At 39.1% G+C, this 23,068-nt stretch overlaps 1 protein-coding gene across 1 annotated transcript in view; it reads left to right on the top strand.

Moving 5' to 3' along the window:
• Positions 1-22,577, top strand: part of nrcama (neuronal cell adhesion molecule a) — an 83,413-nt gene extending 60,836 nt beyond the window's left edge. The window contains exons 17-30 of the mRNA XM_062994644.1: positions 1,958-2,155; positions 3,618-3,688; positions 4,447-4,672; positions 4,813-4,928; positions 5,175-5,379; positions 6,228-6,350; positions 6,512-6,676; positions 8,920-8,949; positions 10,536-10,601; positions 12,215-12,328; positions 12,523-12,678; positions 13,192-13,323; positions 13,743-13,821; positions 21,943-22,577. Coding sequence (XP_062850714.1) covers positions 1,958-2,155; positions 3,618-3,688; positions 4,447-4,672; positions 4,813-4,928; positions 5,175-5,379; positions 6,228-6,350; positions 6,512-6,676; positions 8,920-8,949; positions 10,536-10,601; positions 12,215-12,328; positions 12,523-12,678; positions 13,192-13,323; positions 13,743-13,821; positions 21,943-22,177 — 1,916 coding nt within the window. The 3' untranslated portion in view covers positions 22,178-22,577. The remainder of the gene's footprint in view (positions 1-1,957; positions 2,156-3,617; positions 3,689-4,446; positions 4,673-4,812; positions 4,929-5,174; positions 5,380-6,227; positions 6,351-6,511; positions 6,677-8,919; positions 8,950-10,535; positions 10,602-12,214; positions 12,329-12,522; positions 12,679-13,191; positions 13,324-13,742; positions 13,822-21,942) is intronic.
• Positions 22,578-23,068: the final 491 nt, after the last annotated feature.

Raw genomic sequence — 23,068 nt, 5'->3', positions numbered from 1 at the left:
GCATAACTATGGTAATCAATGTTGTTAGCCTGTAGCATTTGGCCTAAGGGCAGCATGTAAAGATTGAACAGAAGAGGTCCGAGAACTGATCCCTGGGGGATTCCACATGTCATAGCCACCCTGTCAGATTCACAGCTGCCAATAGTGACGAAGTAACTCCGGTCTTCTAAATAAGACCTGAACCAATTAAGGACTGTTCTAGAAAGTCCAACCCAGATTTCCAACCTATCCAGCAATATTCTATGATCTACAGTGTCAAAGGCAGCACTAAGATCCAGTAAAACCAGAACTGATATTTTACCCGAGTCAGTTTTCAGCCGTAGATCATTTAACACTTTTATGAGAGCTGTTTCAGTGCTGTGGTGAGCTCGAAAGCCTGACTGAAATTTGTCAAAATTACCACTGGAATTCAAAAAACTGCTGACTTGATTGTAAACAACTTTCTCGATGATCTTGGCTATGAAAGGAAGATTTGAGACCGGCCTGTAGTTGTTTAACACAGACACATCCAGAGTTCTCTTTTTTAGGAGTGGCTTAATGGCAGCTGTTTTCAGTGACTTTGGGAAAACGCCTGATTCTAGTGAGCCATTAATTATTTGTTGCAAATCAGTTTTTACAGAGTTAAAAATAGTTTAAAAAAATTCAGATGGCAGTTTGTCGAGACATTATGTCGATGATTTAAGATGCTGAACTGTTCTCTCCAGTGTTTTTTGGTCTATTGTATTAAATTGTGACATAATAGTCATGTTATTTTTAGGTGTCTGTAGGGGCGGCATGGTTTCATTGTTTGACTGTGTGGCGTTGATGGTCAGTCTAATAGTTTTGATTTTTTTCACAGAAGAAATGAGCAAATTCATTACATTTCTCTGTGGACAGAAGTTCTGGTGTGATCCGTTTTGGAGGATTTGTAAGCTTGTCGACCACGTTGAATAGAGTGCGGGTGTTGTTGATGTTCCTGTTAATGATCTTAGAGAAGTGCAGCTGTCTAGCCCTGCATAACTCCGAGTTAAAACTACAAAGGCTTTGCTTATAGAGATCATAGTGGATTTGAAGTTTAGTTTTCCTTCACTTACGTTCAGCTCTCCTGCATTCTCTTTTCAGAGTTATTACCATCATTGTGTTACGCCATGGTGCTTTCTGTTTGCTCAACGTTTTCATGACTTTTACCGGGGCAACCACATCCATGACAGTCAATATTTTCACGTTAAAGTTATCCAGGAGTTCATCAACTGACTCTGCAATTAAAGTTGGTGATATAGCTATGGCCTCCATAAACTGAGAACTAGTACTTTCATTTATGTACCTTTTCTTAACAGAAACAGAGCTAGTTTGAGCATCTGGAGTGATCAGCATTTCAAAGAAGACCCAAAAATGATCAGAGAGGGCCAAGTCCTTGACCATAACACAAGAAATGTTAAGACCTTTAGAAATAACTAGATCCAGAGTGTGCCCTCGAGTATGTGTAGGCCCTTTCACATGTTGCAATAGACCAAATGTGTCTAAAAAGTTCAAAAGTTCTTTGGTGTTATTGTCCTTGTTGTTATCTAAGTGGATGTTAAAATCCCCAGTTATGATGAAAAAGCTGTACTCAGTGGAGATAACTGACAGTAGTTCAGCAAGTTCATCTATAAAATGTGCAGAGTATCTTGGAGGTTTATAAATAGTTAAAAATAAAATTTTGGGAGTACCTTTCAAATTAAAACAGAGGTATTCAAAAGACATAAAATTGCCAAGTACAGTCTCTTTGCACTGGAATACATCTTTAAATAAGGCAGCTACTCCTCCACCTTTCCTACCACTTTGACACACATTCATAGAACTGAGAAGTAAGTGTAAATTAAAAGTAAATAGGAGTCAAAAATATGTTTTTCACCATGAGAGAGAGAGAGAGAGAGAGATTAATAAACAAATGTAATTTATTTGTACTGTGTACTGAATTAACTCTTGGTGTCTCCAGTGTTTCTAGTCCAGTATGAGGACTCTCTTCATGAGCCAGGTGTGTGGTACAATCTGACGGAGGCCTCAGGTTCTAGTACCACAGCACATCTGGAACTTTCACCCTATGTTTACTACTCATTCAGAGTGTTGGCGCTCAACGATGTGGGATTGAGCGAACCTAGCAGCTCCTCTGGCCAGTACCGCACCAACCCTGCTCGTGAGAATTTTCTGTTATTTCTGGGATTTTTTTTACAGTGAATAATTCAAAATCAATGACAATAACAGTGTTACTGGACAAATTTTAGGATGACTAAATCTGGACTACCTGTCTTTTTTGTGTCGGGTTCTCTTTTTGTCATGTTTAATTTAATTATCTGAAATAATTTTGTGTAACACTTACACCGATCAGCCATAACATTAAAACCCCCTCCTTGTTTCTACACACATTGTCCATTTTATCAGTTCCACTTACCATATAGAAGCACTTTGTAGTTCTACAATTACTGACTGTAGTCCATCTATTTCTCTGCATGCTTTGTTAGCCCCCTTTCATGCTGTTCTTCAATGGTGGTGGTGTGTTAGTGTGTGTTGTGCTGGTATGAGTGGATCAGACACAGCAGCGCTGCTGGAGTTTTAAAACACCTTACTGTCACTGCTGGACTGAGAATAGTCCACCAACCAAAAATATATCCAGCCAACAGCGCCCCGTGGGCAGCGTCCTGTGACCATTGATGAAGGTCTAGAAGATGAGCAACTCAAACAGCAGCAATAGATGAGCGATCGTCTCTGACTTTACATCTACAAGGTGGACCAACTAGGTAGGAATGTCTAATAAAGTGGACAGTAAGTGGACTCCACAAAACTCCAGCAGCGCTGCTGTGACTGATCCACTCGTACCAGCACAACACACACTAACATACCACCACCATGTCAGTGTCACTGCAGTGCTGAGAATGATCCACCACCTAAATAATATCTGCTCTGTGGTGGTCCTGTGGGGGTCCTGACCAATAAAGAACAGGGTGAAAGCAGGTTAAAAAAGTATGTAGGGAAACAGATGGACTACAGTCAGTAATTGTAGAACTACAAAGTGCTTCTATATGGCAAATGAAGCTGATAAAATGGACAGTGAGTGTAGAAACAAGGAGGTGTTTTTACTGTTATAGTTGATCGGTGTATGCAGTAACAGAGACAATCAAAAATGAGGCATTTCACACCACTGTATACTAATATGTAAAAAAAAAAGGGTATAGAATTTAACTTCATAAAGTAGATTGCATTTTGCTTCGTCTGCTGCTGATGACTTCCACTTCTGACCGAGAAGAGCCGTGACTAACACATACCCCTTCTGACATGTGTGCAGTAGCCAATTGCTTCTTTTCTTCACTATCCCCTGTCTCACTGTGCAGGCGCCATTGATCAGCCAGCAGAGGTTGTAATCCTCTCTGGCAATCCAACCCAACGAACGAGCCAATCATTGTCCATCTAGGCGTCCAGCCAGAGCTGAGATTCGAACTCACAAGTTCGAGATGTCAGCTCTGGTGTTTTATTGTTTTACTGCTGCACAGTGAAATGCTTTTTCGAGACAAATGACAAAATCTGAGTTCCAAAATTTAGCTAAGCGGTTGTTTTAGACCAACACTGTTTATTTATGAAGTGACTTTCTTTGTGTTTCCTAGAGCCTGATGAAAATCCATCTGTCACTGAAGCAATTGGAACAGAGCCAGATAATATGGTGATATCCTGGAGGGTAAGAATCTTTTCAAGGTAAAAGTTATAATTATTCTGATTGGTGCAATGCTACAGCGTGTTTCCTGATGTAAAGAAATAAGTAAGAGACTAATTCAAGGGAGCACAATTGTCCCCGTTTTCTGGGTATTAGAGATGGCATTTCACTCATGTTTGTTTGTCAGAGCCACAATAGCCAATCTTAGGTGTCTGAATTGATATACATTATAGACAAAATTATTGGGACACTCCTTCTAAGTATTGAATTCATTGTGTTTCAGGCACAACAATTGCTAACAGTTGTAATAAATCAATAATATAAAAAAAAAATTATATGCTCTCAACTTTGCAGCAACAGTTTAGGGAAGGCCATTTCCTGTTCCAGCATGGCTATGCCCCTGTGTACAAAGCAATGTCTATAAAGAAATGAAGAAAAGCTTCATTTAAAGAAACTCCAGTGGCCTAAACAGAGCCCTAAACTCAGTCCCACTAAACAGCATTGGAATGAACTGGAATGTCAGTTGAGGCTTTCTTAACCAGTATCGGGGCCCAGCCATACAAATGCTCTTTTGACTAAATGGGCACAAATTCCCCCAGACATACTTCAAAATCTTGTGAGAAGCCTTCTGGGACGAGTGGCTGTTATAGCTGAAAAGATCATATAGTGGTCACTCTATTTTACAACCATTTTTTTTAAATGGGATGTTCAACAAGCTAATTGTCTGGTACTTAAATACTCATTATTATTATTATTCATCTAAATCTGTATTCGAATAACAGGAATTATCAGGTCTTCAGTCCAATGGTCCTGGACTTCGATATAGGGTGAGCTGGAGACGGAAGGATGTAGATGAAGACTGGACGTCAGTCACAGTGGTTAATGCCTCAGAGTACACTGTGTCAGGGACACCCACCTTTGTCCACTATGAAGTTACAGTACAGGCTGTTAATGATTATGGAGTAGGACCCAAACCACAGGTGATTCTGGGATACTCAGGAGAGGACAGTGAGTATACAAATGGACTTTTAAAACAATGGCTTAATCTGTTGCAAACATTTCACATAGAAATTCATAATAAAGTTGTAGGTGACTTCTTTGCTGGATTTTGTAATGATTAAATTTCTGTGTTCCTCCTTGTATTGCAGCTCCCATGGTGGCTCCAGAGATTGTGAAAGTGCAGGTGCAGACTAGCACACTAGCCGAGGTACACTGGGATCCCATTCCCCCCAATACAATTAATGGGAGGATGTTGGAATACAAGGTGTGTCCATGAGTCAATTACCTTATACTTAATTAGTTATACATTTGGATGTACTTAATTTTTGGACTCTAAATGATTGAAACACACTTTAGAAATTTGTTGTATTGTGGTTTTTCATAAAACATGGACGGCAATATGGTTCCTAGCATGAAACCATTTTACGGTCAACAGTGTGTCCATGTTTTAGCTGCTAATAAAAGTTATTAAAGCTGCATCTATAGCTGACGATATTTTATGTTGTATCAGGTGCATTACTGGAAAGAGAGGAGCCTGCAAAGAGGGGAATCTCAGCCAGAAATGCTCACAGTGCTCACGTGTAGTGGAAATGAGACACAGGTCAAGCTTGATGACCTGCATCCCTACAGCCAATACTCTGTCAATGTCAGGGCAATAAATGTTAAAGGTGATGGACCTGCCAGTGCTGACCAGCAATTTGAGACACCCCAAGGAGGTATAATATTATTTGTTTTTTTCTAACAAAAAATAGCCAGGGCTTAGTGCACCGGTGTAAGGTCTGACAATGGCGCTAAGGATTTCATTCCAGTACCTATCAGCAGTCAGGGTACTGTTGATTATTACATGGAGGTTTGTGTGACCCTTTAAGGAGATGCCGCCCTAGATTATCACTGACCCACTGCCAAACCAGTCATGCTGGATGATGTTGCAGGCAGTGCAATCTTTAATCATTCCTGATGTGTCTAGAAATCAGTGCACCTGCTGCAACTTGAATTTATGGGACAATTTTAAAAAGCTACACACCTAGTTCTATCAAGGCCCACATTTTATTCCACATTGACAAAAATCAAGCCACAAAGTTCAAGGTACTGTGTGAGGTACTGTGGCAAAGCATATTTCAGCCCAAAGACTACAGATGCCTCCATAATTTTGGAATGGAAGGCACAAACTTTACCCTTCCTTGAATTGGCCTGTCCTGCCAAATTAGGCAGCCAGACAAGACACTTGATCAGGGATGTAATAAGCAACCAGTCACTCTAAATTATCTCTAAAAGCCCTGTGCACAGATGAGAGAACCTGTTGAACTGCAATCATCTTTGTAGCACGCCATTACTAAGTGACAAGACAGAAGTCATTGTTGAGTTAAAGGCATATGACCAAATAGGCAATTAATCGTACATAAACAATTAATCTTTACATAAAATGCAAGACTACTAATATTTTATCCATATCTGTATATAACATTTGTGCTGTTAACATCTTGTTATGTTATTTACCAGTGTTTTCCAAACAGGATTTTTATGTAATAACAACTATTTGTTCTCTTTTTTTGTTCTAAAAAAGTTCCTGGACCTCCCACTTTTCTCAGAATCACAAATCCAAATGTGCACACATTTAGAGTGGAGTGGGGTTCACCCTTGCATGAGAATGGCAAGCTCACTGGCTACTTGCTCAGATATGAGGCCAGTAAGTCTAAGAACTGTAATATTAGTGATGTCATTTGTTTAATAATCTTTATAAAGTATTTACTAACTGCTTAAAGATAACCTTTCCTTACCCATTATAGAACATACATATGACCCATTTTCCAACCAACATTTTTCTTCTCTTTTGCCTTTTTTTTAAAGTCAATAATACAGATGAACCTAAAGAGATTAGCTTTCCGGCAAATAAGACCAGTGTCACTTTGGAAAACCTTAAGTACAGCACACGCTACAGATTCAACTTAAATGCCTTGACAATCCAGGGCTCAGGGCCCGCCATCTCAACGATGATCACAATTATGGATGAAGGTAAGCTTTATCTGAAAATGATGAACCTATTTTAGAAAAATACTATGAAGCCTTTGAAATGTTTTGTTTTTAATAAAATACATTTTGATTTTTGATATTATGGAACATTGTGATGCTTTATGCTTTTCAGATACACTGTTATAAACAAAAACAGTTTGTATGAACAATGATGTATGAACTACTAAATGCCTAAATAATAAATCTGTCATACAGCATTCAAAAACATATAATCTAAATAAAACAATTTGCCTCATATGCTTTGCATTAAATAAGGCTTCCATCACATAAACCCACCCTATTTCATGCAGGGCTAGTAAAGTGTTAAGCAGGTTATGTTCACAGATAAGAAAAGTTTGTTTTTGGTAGTCTCAAATGTGCTTTAAAGATAGATGTAGTGACACCAGAGAACACAATTATGTCAGCAGTTAACTTAATAAAGAAAAATGGCTCTTAAGTGAATGAGTAATGAACTAGCTTTCTGTTCAGCATATAACTGCAGACACATTGTGGCCCATTGTTCCTGCTGCAACTATTTATCCAGTTTTACACATTTATTATTATTTCTTTTATAACTATAATATAACTATATTGTGTATTACAGTACTGTGAAAAGGTTTTTGACCCCCCACTTGATTTCTCCTCTTTTACTAATTTGTCAGATTTACATGTTTCAGATCAAACTACTTTTAAGACAACATGAGTGAATAAAACTGCAGCTTTTGATCACTAAAGATCAAAACCTATAAAATCAATCAAAACGTATATAATCTATGTGAAAAAGTAATCACCTCCTAACCCTAATAACAGGTTGTGCCAAACATCTGCTTACATCAGAATTTTTTTGTGGATTTTTTTTTTACATTTAGCAACACTGTAGGGTTTTTAGGCATGAACAGCCTTGCCTTAGCATCTCAATGGGATTCAAGTCAGGACCTTGGCTAAGGCCCTCGAAAGCCAGTCTGGGGTGGACATGCTTGTGTGCTTTAATGACTGCCAAGTTTGACTATTGGTGTCATGTTTTTAAGTTGGAATGCGGTTTTAGCTTTACACCAGATGTAACAGGACCAATGTCTTCCAGAAAGTTCCATATTTGCCTCATCAGTCCACAGCATATTAACCCAAAGGTCTTGGAGGTCAACTAGATATTGTTGGCAAACGTAAGCCTTTTTGGTCAGCAATGATTTGCACCTTGCACTCTCTCATGGACGCCATTTTGCCCAGTGTCTTTATTGTGGAATCATATAAATTGACCTTAAATGAGACAAGCAGGGCCTGCAGATATTTTGTTGTTTACTTGTGTTCTTATATGACCTCCTGATTGAGTCATTGATGCATTCTTGGTCAAATTTTGTAGTCCAGTCTTTTCTGGGCAGGTTCACCACTGTTCCAAGCACTATGGCTTTCTGAAGTCCCAGAGCCCTAGCAGTGGCTTTGTAACCCTTTTCCAGACTTTTGCTCCTGCTTTTTGAGAACTTCTAGCCTTCTAAACATTGCCAAACAGGTCATATTTAAATTATGTTTAGATTCATCTGGCAGTAATCATGCCTTGCTGTGACTAGTGATATTTGACCCACTTATCAATTGAATTTGGTTAACTGGTTGATTTCGAATTTTAGGGGGCAATTAGTTTTTTACACAGGGCCAAGTAGGGCTGAACAGTATTTTTCCTTCAATAAATAAAACCATCATTTAAAAAAAGCATTTTGTGTTTACTTGGGTTATCTAATATTAAAAGTGTGATGATATGAAACATATTTGTGACAAATATGCAAAAGTAAAAAATAAGATAAGATAATTTAGAAGCCAGTGATAGCTCAGTGGTTAAGGTACTGGACTAGTAAACAGAAGGTTGCCGGTTCAAGCCGCCACCACCAAGTTGCCACTGTTGGGTCCCTGAGCAAGGCCCTTAACCCTCAATTGCTCATTGTGTTCAGCTCATTGTGTAAGTCGCTTTGGATAAAAGCGTCTGCTAAATGCTGAAAAATGTTAAAAAAAAATGTAGAAGAGCCACAATGTTCACAGTTTAAAGCAACAACAATCACTCAAGGGTGAAGATAAAAGAGGAAGAACCACAAAATAAGTTGAATGTGATGTAGCACCTGTCATTTTATCTGCTCCACAATTTTCAGATCAACTATGATTGGATCTCCTTTCACAAGAACTATCTGTGTAGACTGAGTTAATTAGAACCCACAGCTTATGTGTATTTCTTCCCCCTTGTCTGTCTCTTCTTCTCTTTAAAGCATTAATACGGATGCCAACGGTAGAGGCAGGTAAAGGTACCTTTTAATTCAGACAAGCATGTTTTCCAAAAGTTGACCTTGTGCTATGAGTTTTGAAATTCATTTTATGATTTAGTATGTATCCCTATTGCTGTAATGACAGCATGTGCTACAGCTGGCATGGACTTTACAGTTTTGTGCAAAATCTGATGATCCATGTTAATTCAGGATGATTTCACAATATTCCAATAAGCATAGTGTAATGTTACTAAATGTTTGGCCTTCAGTGTTTAAGTGTCCTTATAAATGCTTGATTGGGTTTTGTTCAGGTGACTGTGGAGAAAGTCAGTGACAGTCAGCACTTCTTTTTTTTTTTTTGGTTTTCAACGAGTTCTAAGTAGTTCAGAGATGCTACTGGTCCTTTAAGACCTTTGTAGCTTTTTCTTACCATAATTTTGCTGATGGGAGTCACTTGTATTCAGCACATTCTGTATCTGTGCAGAAGTTGCTTTTTCTGTCTTTTATTAAATGAAGCTTTATGTATTGGTTGTCTGATGGTATGGTCCTTTTGGTCTGCCTAATTGTGGTTTTAATATGAATACAGTTTGGGCAAAGTGTCTCTTTAGTCACCTTTAGTTTTATCATGATTTAACACTGAGAAGTTCTTTCTTTGAGGTTTTTTTTAAGAAAACTCTTTCTTTTTTTTGGTCAAATTTACCTTATTCTAATGCTGTATTTTCCACTTTCCACAATGTCACTTTTGCTGAGAGCATGAACATGCTTTTGTTTGCATTTTCTTCTGATTTGTGTGATTTACTTATAAATTAGAAAACAACATAAGCTAATTTAGTGAGTAATTTTGGCCTACATATAAATTGCAACATGTAGTTTGCAGACTTATTAGTGGATTCTAAGTATCTTCTGACATCTGTTCATTCTACTGGTTTTGCACTTGCAAAAATGAAAGAGTGCAAAAATGGACAACCAAAGTAGAACAATTCTGTGGCCAAAAAACAGTTATAGAGCCAGAAACAGTATGTCTCTGGGGTAATTCACTGGCCCAGGGTGGTCCATTGTGAGGCCCAAATAGCTGCAACACTGGGTGAGTTCCCAGAAGGAACTAAATTGTGCTGCCATTGCACACCAGCGCAAAACTGGACTGCCCAACATTATGGTTCCAAGGAAAAGCAAGTTTACTAGATAGAGGAACTGGCAAATCTATAAAAGAGAAACCATGATATATAGAAGTACTCCCACCTGAAGCAAATTAAAGCTAATGAGGTGCAGATAGCTGTCAATTAAAAGGAACCAAAACTGGCAATGCAGAAGGACACAAGTCTCTATGTGGCTCACTGCTGCATCCTACCTGGAAACGTTTTAGCACACAGTAATGGAGACCTTAATTAAAAATGCATGTGTGAAAGGAGTTTTAAGTTTTTGAAATTTCAAAATGTTATGAAATAAACACAGATTTATCTTTCTTTGTTTACTCTTTTCTTTGTTTGTGTTAACTGTTTAACCTTTTGGAATGCACATCACACTAGTGGCCTGTGTAATACTGCATGCTTTGAATTGTACAACCTATGCCTGTCAGTATCTTGTTGTTACTTTGTGTCTCATTTTTTATCTTCTTTTAGGCACCAAACCCTCTATACATGCAGTCTCTTCAATCACTCAGTCTCTGCACCCACCATCTCACAAGGGTACATACTTCCTTACCCCTCTGCTTTCACCTCTTTTTTTTTATTAATGACAGTGTATTAAGATGTGTATGTGTGTGTGTGTGTGTGTGAGTGTGTGTCAAAGAGATACAATATTCTTAGAGCATAATTGGCGCTATTTTTTGGGTGGGATGAATTGCATTAAATTTATTGCATTTACCAAAATAGTAATACATACCATCACTGTCTTGCTCTACTTAAGAAAGCTGTTCCAACGCTCTGGAGATTTGGGTTTAGTCCCTTGCACTGTTGCGGGTTGTACAAATAAACCTTGGCTGTAAGCTGGTGCAGCGGTGCAGCAATGTCTGTGCAGCCCCAGACAACCCATCGGTTTTATGATGCAAGCTCCAGGAAGCTGTGCAGCTGTTCAACATTGGTGAATGTGGGTCAGTGCTGTATGGCGCCCACCTTTGCTGGGTCCATGGCCACATCATTTCTGCTCAAGATATGCACCAAGAATGGGACACGATGCACTTTTTGGGGTGCAAAGGTTCTCAGGGCTTTGTCAAAACTAGGCCCATGCAAGCCCACAAGCACCCACTTCATCAAAAGCTTGACTGTGGTAGTGGCATTACAGAGCCCAAAAGGCACCCTTCTTATTAACCTGCTGCTGGATGGTTGTCATCTACTAAATCTTCTCTTGGGCGATTTGGTACTTTACTAAAGGCAGGTGGTGAGGCTACAACCTGATTGGCGCTTCCGTCCTGTATCGATGGCGTGTTGGAACAAGTCTGTTCAAGTGCAGTCCATCTTACTAGATGCGAACACAATGTGAACACTGTCCAGAGGCTCCCAAAGATGGGGAATCCCAGGTAATTGACCTATAGTGGGGTTGTCCTCTTGGAGGTGGTGCTGAGAGTCATTGACCCACCCTGCCAACATGCAAGTAATTAGGACCACAAGATGGTCTCCTTATACTCCTCTTTCGAACTATTTGTGTTCTCTGTCCAAAAGAGTGCCCTTTTTCTATTAAGTGCAGATGTACAGTACATGTTGGCTCTCATGTTGTGGCATGCACCTATTGAGTGGTTGTTTGGTCTCCATGCACAGGTCAAAGCACTCCTCAGTGGATTGCACAGCATACACAACATGCTTAGTTTGAGCTTGGGTGTTTTGTCCTTGGGATGAACCAGCCTCTGCCTCTATTGTACCATCATACACATGCAAGTAATCCATGCTGTGGGTACTAATGCACCCCCATACCATGACCGATGTTTCTTTTTGCACTTTTTACTGATAACACTTTGGATTGTTCATTTTATATTTTACATGGAGAACATCAATTTTGTATGAAAACAATCTGAAATGTGGACTGTTTTCACTGCATATATTTCCACTGTCTTTCAGTCTATATGAGATGAGCTTGGGCCCAGAGAACTGCTAAAAATCTTTATTAAACTGATGGACAAAAATAACTACATACTAGGGTATATCGGATAATCCCTTTCATATTGGAGTTGCCTGGTGTCACATGCTATTTCTCACACAGTCTTTGGAGAGGTTTAGCTGGTTAGAAGAAGTAGCATGGTCTATATTAAGAAGTAAATGGGATCTTGTAGGAAATCAATTTTTATTTGTTTCTTTGTTATGAACAGTGCCTTCAGCATTTGCCAACATGAGCTATACTGTGAAGGAAGACCACACAGTCTTAAACTGGGAGTACTCTGGGGCTGAAAAGAATGTATATGTGGAATATGTCTTAGATAACAGTAAGATATCCCTTCTCTTGCTTTTGATTTATGTATCAAAATCATTGGGCAGCTGTTTTTAAAAGTAAAATTAATTAATTATATATACAAAAAATACTTTTACTGCCACTGTGAAATAATTAATTTCTGACTGTCTAACTGATCTGCCTGATCCATCATCGCCACCCTATTTGACCCAGCCCTCTTCTCTCCAGGTAAAGAAGCCTGGAAAAGGGAGTCTGTAAACAGCTCTCAGACATATCAGTTAAAAGGTTTAAAGGCAGGCATGACCTATAGGGTACGCATGGTGGCCAAAGATCACACCGATGCAACAGTGCATAAGACGGACGAGCTGCTAATTGCTGTTCCAGGTAAGAGTGCAGAAATTTAAGGAACATTCCAGTTTGATGTGACCATAAATTCCACCCAAACACACTCTATGTAGATCTACCTAAGACCAAACTACAATATTACAACAAGAATTTGTGTTCTGGGCAGTAGATGTGTTTTTTTTTCTTCTGAGATCGGATCAGATCAGATCAGATCTGAGTCCTCTGTGTGAACTGTTTTAGGTTCTTAGTAATTAAACAAGACTAATACATTAAAAGAAGCATTCTGCCGTAGTCATTGTAATTCGTATAATGTCACATAGGTAAAGGTTTGTTTTTATAAGGTTAGACATGAATGTAAATCAGCTCTTCTAAAATGGTAATTTACTGTAGCATAGTTCCAAAAGTAAGAAGGTGCAGGCCAGACTTTAAATATGCCTGCTTTACATGATCTTGACGTGTCTTAATGTGGTTTAAAAACTGCCATTCAACAATGAAAAACAAAGGTTATGTTTATGTTTGCATCCTTTATTCTGTGTTTGTGTGTGTTTGTAGCTAAGACCAGCACACAGGTGGATATAGCCACACAAGGTTGGTTTATTGGTTTGATGTGTGCCATTGCTCTGCTGATCCTAGTCCTTCTCATCATCTGTTTCATCAAGAGAAACAAAGGAGGCAAATACCCTGGTAAGTGTGCTGGTATTATTATTAGTGGGTTACTGACCTTAAGGTTTCCCATTCCAAAACCATGTGTTTTAATATGGAGGCTCCCACCAACTTTGCAGCTATAATCACCTAAACATGTCTATACTGTGGGTGTATTTCATAGCTCATAACTGGCCAATTAATTGTACTGAATGGATAAGCAAACCAAATATAATGCTGTTAAATCATAATGTTTCTGATGATAAAGTGTGTGGTCGATGTCTATTATTTTTAATTCCCTTTATAGACGTAATTCCTTTTAGAAACCTCACCACATATGGCAGTCCCATATGTACCGGGGTAGGGCATCCCTTCAGAAAGGATGGCAGCCATGCTGTGTACAATTCATGCTGTGTAGGTTCATATAAATGTAGTAGTTTCATATTATTTTTTGCCCTCAGTAAAAGAAAAGGAGGAAGCTCATCAGGATCCAGAGATCCAGCCTATGAAAGATGATGATGGCACATTTGGAGAATACAGGTAAGAGGATTTGTTAAGGAACAACATTTAAAATCTGATTGTGTTAAGGGGTTAACCTTTGCTGCAGTGCAGTGGTCAAAAGATTTGTAAAAAATTGTTTTGTTTTATTTGCATACAACCTGAATCAGGCAGAATTTCTTCTGCCTCCTTAGACCTTATATGTTGTTTGTATTTATGTAACATGTAGGTCCATGGAGAGGTAAGATGGAAATTGCAAGTGTGCATGTCCTGTTGACTTAAAATTAAAATAGCTATTAATCTAACAATGCTCCTTGCTCAGTATTTCTTAATCTATTAGTTTAGTTGTTATGAACATGGTTCTGAACCTAACCCATGTTTGACTTTTGAATGAATTGTTGAACACTGCTTTTACTCATTTATTTTTATTGCATTTTTTATATTGTCAGCTTAGAGTTATTTGGCACCCTTGTTAAAATAACATTGTAATTATTTCTAGCAATAATTTAAATGAATGAAAATGTTATTGTGGTTAAATTTGCACTTTTTAAAAAATGTACAACCCCAAATCAGAAACAGTATAAGAAATGCAAATGAAAAAATGCAGTGTTTCTTACATTTACTTGACTTTCATTTCATTACAGACAGTATGAAACCAAAATGTTATATATTTTAACTGGTCAACTTCATTTCATTAAAATAAAATAAAATAATACAATATGTTGATGGGTGATTGTAATAATTATTTGGTACTGGTCAGTATCCACGAAGGGCTTTGAAATGTTTAAAAACAGTTTTCCCCAAATAAAGATTGGAAGGTATTTACGTCCTTCTCCCTCTTCAGTGCATAATATCATAAAACGATTCAAGGAATCTGGATGAATTTCAGTGCATAAAAGGCAAGGGCACAAGCTTATGCTGAACACCTATGATCTCCAATTACTAAGAGCCATCATTCATCAATAGCTGAATCGTATGTGCAAGGGATTCCCTTGGCAATACTTCGGCATTCACAAATGCCACTTAAAATTTTACTGGCAAAAAGAAGTTCTCTTTCCTTTGAGGTATCTGGGATAGACCATTGCACAGTGAGAAAGTGTACTGTGGTCACACAAATCAGAATTCCAGATCTTTTAAAAAAAAAAATAGACTATGTGTGCTCTAGACCAAAGACAGAAAGGACTATCCAGACGTATCAGCAAAAAGCCAGGCCCAAAAGCCAGGCTCTGTCATGGTATGGGGCTGTGTCAGTGCCATTGCCAAAGGTAATTTACTCTTCTGTGATGGCAGCATTAATGCAGAAAGGTACATTGAAATTTTAGAGCAACATGTACTGTCTTCAAGACAAAATCTTTTTCAGGAATGTCCATACATTTTTCAACATGACAATGCAAAACCACATTCTGCACATATTACAAAAGCATGGCTGTGGAAAAAGGGGGTAGGGATACTGGACTGGCCTGCCAGCAGTCCTGACCTGTCCCCAATAGAAAATGTGTGGACAATTGTAAACATAAGGAATATTAACATTACAAAGTGGTAAATGCTTTGTAAATGCTTTACTGTTCAACCTTTTTATTTATTTATTGCAGACCTAAAATGCAGGAATGGATATATATATTAAAACAAATGAAGTTGACCAGACAGAACATGATATATTGTGGGTTCATACAGTCTACAATAAAATAAAAGTCAAAGTAACTGTAAGAAACACTGGAGTTTTTTCATTTGCATTTCCCAAACTGTCCCAACCTTTTCTGATTTGGGGTTGTATGTTGTTGTAGACTATGTGTGTAGAGGAGAGGTGTGAATACTTTTGCTCAGACAGGTGAATGTGTGTGTGTGTGTGTGCAAGCAAGTTTTTGGTGTGGATGAGAATATTTTTGTTTAGACAGGTGGTTGTGTTGTGTGCAATCATATTTTATTTTATATGGGTGCGAACACTTTTGCTCAGACAGGTGATTGTGTGTGTGTGTGTGTGTGTGTGTGCAAGCATGTAGTTGTTGTGGGTGTGAATACTTTCACTCAAACAAATGTTTTTTGTGTGTGTGCTAACATATTTGGTAGTAATTCAAGTATGTTTGTTTAGACAGGGGTGCAAATGCTTTTGTTCAGACAAGTAAATGTGATTTACATCATGGTGGGTGAACAAGTGCATGTACTGAAAAGCTGTATACAAGCCATGCTTTCATCAACAGGACGGGACGAGTAGGAACAGTGTTGATATCTTACAAATTGCAGCAACAGAAAGTCAGACAAAAAACAGGCTGAATAATAAGAAAAACTAGAGAGGTGCTTTTTCCTGAAGAAAATGTGATTGTGGCTCAGTAGTGGTAGAGTATGTGTGGGGTTGAACAATTTTCGTGAAACATGTGATTGTGTGTATGCAGACATGTATTTGGTGGAGTATAAATAGTTTTGCTCAGACAGGTAATTGTGCAAAGACGCAAGCATGCTTGGCAAATACTAATGTGTTGCTAGGTCGTTGCCAAGGTGTATTTGATGGTTCTTAAAGTTTTCTGGTGGTTGCTAAGGTATCCCTAGATGGTTGTTATGTTAACAAGTTGTTGTTAAAGAGTTGCTAGGCAGTTACTAAAATGATGCCAAGTGGTTGTTAAGGTGTTGTTAGGTGGTTGCTATGGCCATGGGTCAATTGCTGGGTGGTTGCTAAGTGTTTGCTATTTAGTTGCCAAGGTGAACAGAGGTTGCTAAGCTGTTGCAAGGTGGTTGTTAAGGTGTTGCTAGGCAGGTGCCAGGATATACAGAGTGGTTGCTAAAGTGTTGCTAGGTTGTTCCTAAGATGTTGCTAGGTTGGCTGTGGGATATAGTGGATGGCTTCTAAGGTGTTCCTAGTAACCCTGGTAACTGTTTGATTGCTAAGATGCAGTGAAGCAGTTGCTTAGGTATAGCTAGGTGGTTATCAAGGGGTGCTGAGCTGTTACAGGTGGTTGCTAAGGTGTGTCTGAGTGTGTATACAGTGTATAACAAAAGTGAGTACACCCCTCACATTTCTGCAAATATTTTATTATATCTTTTCATGGGACAACACTATAGAAATAAAACTTGGATATAACTTAGAGTAGTCAGTGTACAACTTGTATAGCAGTGTAGATTTACTGTCTTCTGAAAATAACTCAACACACAGCCATTAATGTCTAAATGGCTGGCAACATAAGTGAGTACACCCCAAAGTGAACATGTCCAAATTGTGCCCAAAGTGTCAATATTTTGTGTGACAACCATTATTATCCAGCACGGCCTTAACCCTCCTGGGCATGGAATTCACCAGAGCTGCACAGGTTGCTACTGGAATCCTCTTCCACTCCTCCATGATGACATCACGGAGCTGGTGGATGTTAGACACCTTGAACTCCTCCACCTTCCACTTGAGGATGCGCCACAGGTGCTCAATTGGGTTTAGTCCATCACCTTTACCTTCAGCTTCCTCAGCAAGGCAGTTGTCATCTTGGAGGTTGTGTTTGGGGTCGTTATCCTGTTGGAAAACTGCCATGAGTTTTCGAAGGGAGGGGATCATGCTCTGTTTCAGAATGTCACAGTACATGTTGGAATTCATGTTTCCCTCAATGAACTGCAGCTCCCCAGTGCCAGCAACACTCATGCAGCCCAAGACCATGATGCTACCACCACCATGCTTGACTGTAGGCAAGATACAGTTGTCTTGGTACTTCTCACCAGGGCGCCGCCACACATGCTGGACACCATCTGAGCCAAACAAGTTTATCTTGGTCTCGTCAGACCACAGGGCATTCCAGTAATCCATGTTCTTGGACTGCTTGTCTTCAGCAAACTGTTTGCGGGCTTTCTTGTGCGTCAGCTTCCTTCTGGGATGACGACCATGCAGACCGAGTTGATGCAGTGTGCGGCGTATGGTCTGAGCACTGACAGGCTGACCTCCCACGTCTTCAACCTCTGCAGCAATGCTGGCAGCACTCATGTGTCTATTTTTTAAACCCAACCTCTGGATATGACGCCGAACACGTGGACTCAACTTCTTTGGTCGACCCTGGCGAAGCCTGTTCCGAGTGGAACCTGTCCTGGAAAACCGCTGTATGACCTTGGCCACCATGCTGTAGCTCAGTTTCAGGGTGTTAGCAATCTTCTTATAGCCCAGGCCATCTTTGTGGAGAGCAACAATTCTATTTCTCACATCCTCAGAGAGTTCTTTGCCATGAGGTGCCATGTTGAATATCCAGTGGCCAGTATGAGAGAATTGTACCCAAAACACCAAATTTAACAGCCCTGCTCCCCATTTACACCTGGGACCTTGACACATGACACCAGGGAGGGACAACGACACATTTGGGCACAATTTGGACATGTTCACTGTGGGGTGTACTCACTTACAGTAGTGTTCAAAAAAATAGCAGTGATTTTAAAAAAGTGAATAAAGCACAAAATCATTATAATAACTTTTATTTCCATAAATGCAAATGCACTGAAAATACTACACTTTCAATTCTAAATCAAAACATTAACAACATTTAGCCAGTTTGTGTTCATCCTTTACAGAAAGTTAAGAAAAATGAATATTAGGCTGTTCAAAAAAGTAGCAGTGCCAGCATTTTTCTTTAAAAACTCAAAAAATGTATCTATAAACTGAAAATGTTTGAGGTTTCACTTTACTTTAAATTACTGAACTAATATTTAGTGGCATAGCAATTGTTTCCGAGATCTGTGTTGTATGGAGTCGACCAACTTCTGGCACCTCTGAACAGGTATTCCAGTCCAGGATGATTACACTACATTCTTCTGCCTCAAAAAAACGCGTTTCAGATGTCAGAACACAAGTTCTCTATGGGATTGAAGTCAGGGGATTGGGCTGGTCACTCTATTACCTCAACCTTGTTTGTCTGTAACCAAGATGTTTTGGGTCATTGTCATGTTGAAACACCCATTTTAAGGACATTTCTTCTTCAACATAGGGCAACATGATCTCCTCAAGTATTCTGATATATTTAAACTGATCCATGATCCCTCGTATGTGATAACTAGGCGTAACACCATGGTATGAGAAACATCCCCATATCATCATTTTGTACCACCATGCTTTACTGTCTTCTCAGTGAACTTTGGCTTGAATTCAGTGCTCGAGGGTCCTCTGACATACTGTCTATGGCCACTTGACCCAAAAACAACAATTTTGCTTTCACCAGTCCACAAAATGTTTAGCCATTTCTCTTTGGACCAGTCAATGTGTTCATTGGGAAATTTGAACCCATTCAGGACGTGTCTTTTTCTTAACAACGGGACTTTGCAGGAGTTCTTGCTGGTAAATTGGCTTCACTTAATCATCTTCTGTACTCACTGGGAACTTCAGATGCTCCTTGATCTTTCTGGAGGTGATCACTGGCTGAACCTTTGCCATTCTGGCTATTCTTTGATCCATTCAAACAGTAGTTCCACGCTTCCTTCTGCATCTTTCAGGTTTTGGTTGTCACTTTAAGGCATTTGAGATCATTTTAGCTGAGCAGCCTATCATTTGCTGCACTTCTCTGTATGTTTTTTCCCTCTAAAATCAACTTTTTAATCAAAGTATGCTGTTCATCAGAACAATGTCTGGAACAACCCATTTTACCCAGTATTTCAGAAGGAAATGTGCTATGACCAACGTGTGCAACATTTGCCACCAGGGCCGGCGCTAGGGGGGGGGGGGGGGGGGGCTGAGGGGGGCATTGCCCCCCCAAATTGTGTCTTTGCCCCCCCAAGCACAATGCAAACAACGGCTATTTTTAAAATTATCTCTGAACCAATCACAAAAATGCATTTTGTTTTACAGTGTGAAGATATTTCCTTGCTTATTCCTGATTGGCTCTTTGAGTCATATAAAAATCGGCAGACTGCCCCAAACAGTTCAGTTCGGCAGTATATGTTCTGTTAGTGTGAGCGAGAGGCAGGTATACTGGTAAACACTTTTTTTTTACAGAATTAGTATTCTTTTGTTTTCTTTATATTTTAATTTCCCAATAATATAAATATTCTCACTCATTCCTATTTCCACGTTTGAATATTCTCAGTCTGTGTGTAGGTACATTTGTCAGCTTTGACTTAAATTTGTATTAAAGCCTTTCAAGAAATAGAGTTGTTCTATTAGTAATGGCAATTTAATTAAGGGGGCGTATTAAAATGAAATACAATTAGATAATCTTTTTTCTCCATTTACATAATCAACATGTATTTTTTAATCATTGGGTTTTAAGTTTAAGTTCGAAAACATGCATTTTTATTTCTTTACCTCATACATCACTTTAAGCCAGTATCAATAGCTTGGCTGTCATCATTCATGCACAAATCAAGCCTTGAATATATTTCTGGCTTCAAAAACATGACTATCAACATGCCCCCTCATTAGGTTTTACTGCCCCCCCAAGCAAAGCAGTCCAGAACCGGGGCTGTTTGCCACCCTCCTACCTTAAATAAGGGCCAAAATTGACACCCGTTCCTCTGCAGAATGAATGACTTCACCAACTGAACTCCTCACTGCTATTATTTTGAACAACCCCCTTTCAATCAATGCTTCGATTACTCAGAATGAACGGCATGCATGTCCTAATTGTTGGGTTTGTTTTGTTTTCAATACTCTACTACACTTTCAAGTCAATTTTTTGCTATGTAGAAATAGCATTTCTACTAAAAACTTTGATTTATCAAGTTAATGGTGTTGGACTGCTATTTTTTTGAACACCACTGTATGTTGCCAGCTATTTAGACATTAATGGCTGTGTGTTGAGTTATTTTCAGAAGACAGTAAATCTACACTGCTATACAAGCTGTACACTGACTACTCTAAGTTATATCCAAGTTTCATGTCTATAGTGTTGTCCCATGAAAAGATATAATGAAATATTTGCAGAAATGTGAGGGGTGTACTCACTTTTGTGATACACTGTATGTGGAGAAAGCTGTGAATACTTTTGCTCGGATTGGTAATTGTGTGTACAAGCATGTATTTGGTGGGGTGTGAATATTTTTGCTCAGACAGGTGACTATGAGTGCAAGCATGTATTTGGTGTGGGTGTGAATGGGACAAATAAGGGAATAAAAAGGGTGAGACGGGTAAACTAGTGCACATATTATTACATATTATTACTCACTCACTTTTTTAACTGCTTATCCAATTAGGGTCGCAGGGGGTGCTGGAGCCTATCCCAGCTTTTCAATGGGCGCAAGGCACACAGTAACACCCTAGATGGGGCGCCAGTCCATCGTAGGGCAGACACACACACACACACAAACACACATACACACACCAATTCACTTATAGGGCAATTCAGTCTTATTATTCCTCAGCCTTTGTCCCGTTCTGTTGTGGGGTCGGCTTTCGGCGGATCATGCTCCGCATTGATTTGGCACAGTTTTTACGCCGGATGCCCTGACTGACACAACCTTCCCTATTTTATCCGGGCTTGGGACCGGCACCACAATGCACTGGTTTGTGCAACTAGCGGCTAGGTATCTATAGGACAATTCAGTGTTCCCAATTAGCCTGGTGGCATGTTTTTGGACTTGGGAGGAAACCGGAGCACCCGGAGGAAACCCACGCAGACACGGGGAGAACATGCAAACTCCGCGCAGAAAGGACCCGGACCTTCTTGCTGTGAGGTGACAGTGCTACCCACGGAGCCACTGTGCCGCCCCATATTATTACTATTATTATTATTAGGGATTGTTATTATTATTATTATGGATTATGAAATGTGTTCAAGAAATGTGCCATAGCAGCAGTAAAAGTAAAAAAATGTAGCAGCTTGTGTTATTTATATTATAAGAAATATAACACTAGACAACAAAGTGTAAAATTAGCATTAAAGTCACTCAGGTTACAAAGTAGTAGTAGTCTGTTTTTTATTTTTTATTTTATATTATATAAAGTGTTATAGAAGAAGACTTAGTTCAATGAAACATAAGATTAAACACATAAAAAGACATTTTAAAAGCTTTTTTTAAATCTATATTTAACAATGGTGCCAAGAATTTTACAGCTGACTGTACTTCCCCAAACGATTATTATTTACTGAATGCATGATTATCATTGAGGAAAAAGAGCATATAAATAAAGTTACATGTGCACGATAATGCATGTGCTCTTTAACTAGCAAACCTGTGAATAGATCTTCATTTTGACTTGCCAATTTCTTGTCATAGTGACACAGAAGACCACAAACCACTGAAGGGCAGCAGGACACTGTCCAACGGTACTGTGAAGAGGGATGACAGTGATGACAGTCTGGTGGACTATGGAGAAGGAGGAGACGGCCAGTTCAATGAGGATGGTTCTTTTATTGGCCAGTATAGTGGCAAGAAAGAGAAGGATACGGCTGAGGGCAATGAGAGCTCTGAGGCGCCATCTCCTGTCAATGCTATGAATTCGTTTGTGTAATTTCCTGAAGGCCCAATGACCTGAGAACCCACCAAACACCTGTCTCTTCTTGTCACGCCTTCATCTGGAGAACAGAAAGTTGTAACTTCACTGTGATCCTCCTGACATCACGCAGCATCTACCACACCAACTAATCTATTCATTCGCATAAGAAACAGAGAGAGATCGGAAGTGAAAAGGAAATAATGCAAGAGAGAGAGAGAGGAACAAAAGTACATATAAGGGAGTGCTTGAGAAAGGGAGGAAGGAAAAATCAGGGAAACAGGAGAAAGCAGCAGACCCAGAAGCAATGTATTGTATGAGCAGAATGTCAGAGTGAAAGTGTGATGACCTTAATGTGATAATTCTGTATTATCTTTTGCAATCTTATACATAAAACTATATAAAAGTATATTTGCTAAAAAGGGTCTGTTTAAGTATGTAGGCTTTGTGCTATGGATTCACTGCATGGATCACTTTCACAATTCCAGAAATATTATGTTAGAATTATTGGATCTGTTTGAGGTTTTCGTCTTACATCCTTCATATCACGGCTGCATTTTAATTTCTGCCATCAAAAGTGTTGCAAGTGCTATTATACATATTACAGGCATCAATGTCTGTGTGGACATTGTTGTGAAAATATGTGAAGTTGTATAAACTGTTGGATGTATTTTATGCTAGGCAGTAGCTGCAGCAAATGATTGCAATGTCACTTTCAGAGTGAAGTAGAAACTACCCAATTCACTCTCTTGACTGTTTTAAGTCCATTCATTCATTCATTCATTCATTCATTCATATAATTCATTTATTAATCCTCAGTCAGCACTCCTTTTTAATCAGAGTTGCAGTATGTCTGAAGCCACCAAAAAACCCTGAGTACAAGGCAGAAATACACCCTACACAGGACGC

The sequence above is a fragment of the Trichomycterus rosablanca genome, chromosome 1, assembly GCF_030014385.1.
Source record: "Trichomycterus rosablanca isolate fTriRos1 chromosome 1, fTriRos1.hap1, whole genome shotgun sequence".
NCBI lineage: Eukaryota > Metazoa > Chordata > Actinopteri > Siluriformes > Trichomycteridae > Trichomycterus > Trichomycterus rosablanca.
Note: the sequence above shows the minus strand (reverse complement) of the source record. Positions and strands in the feature narration are given on the sequence as shown.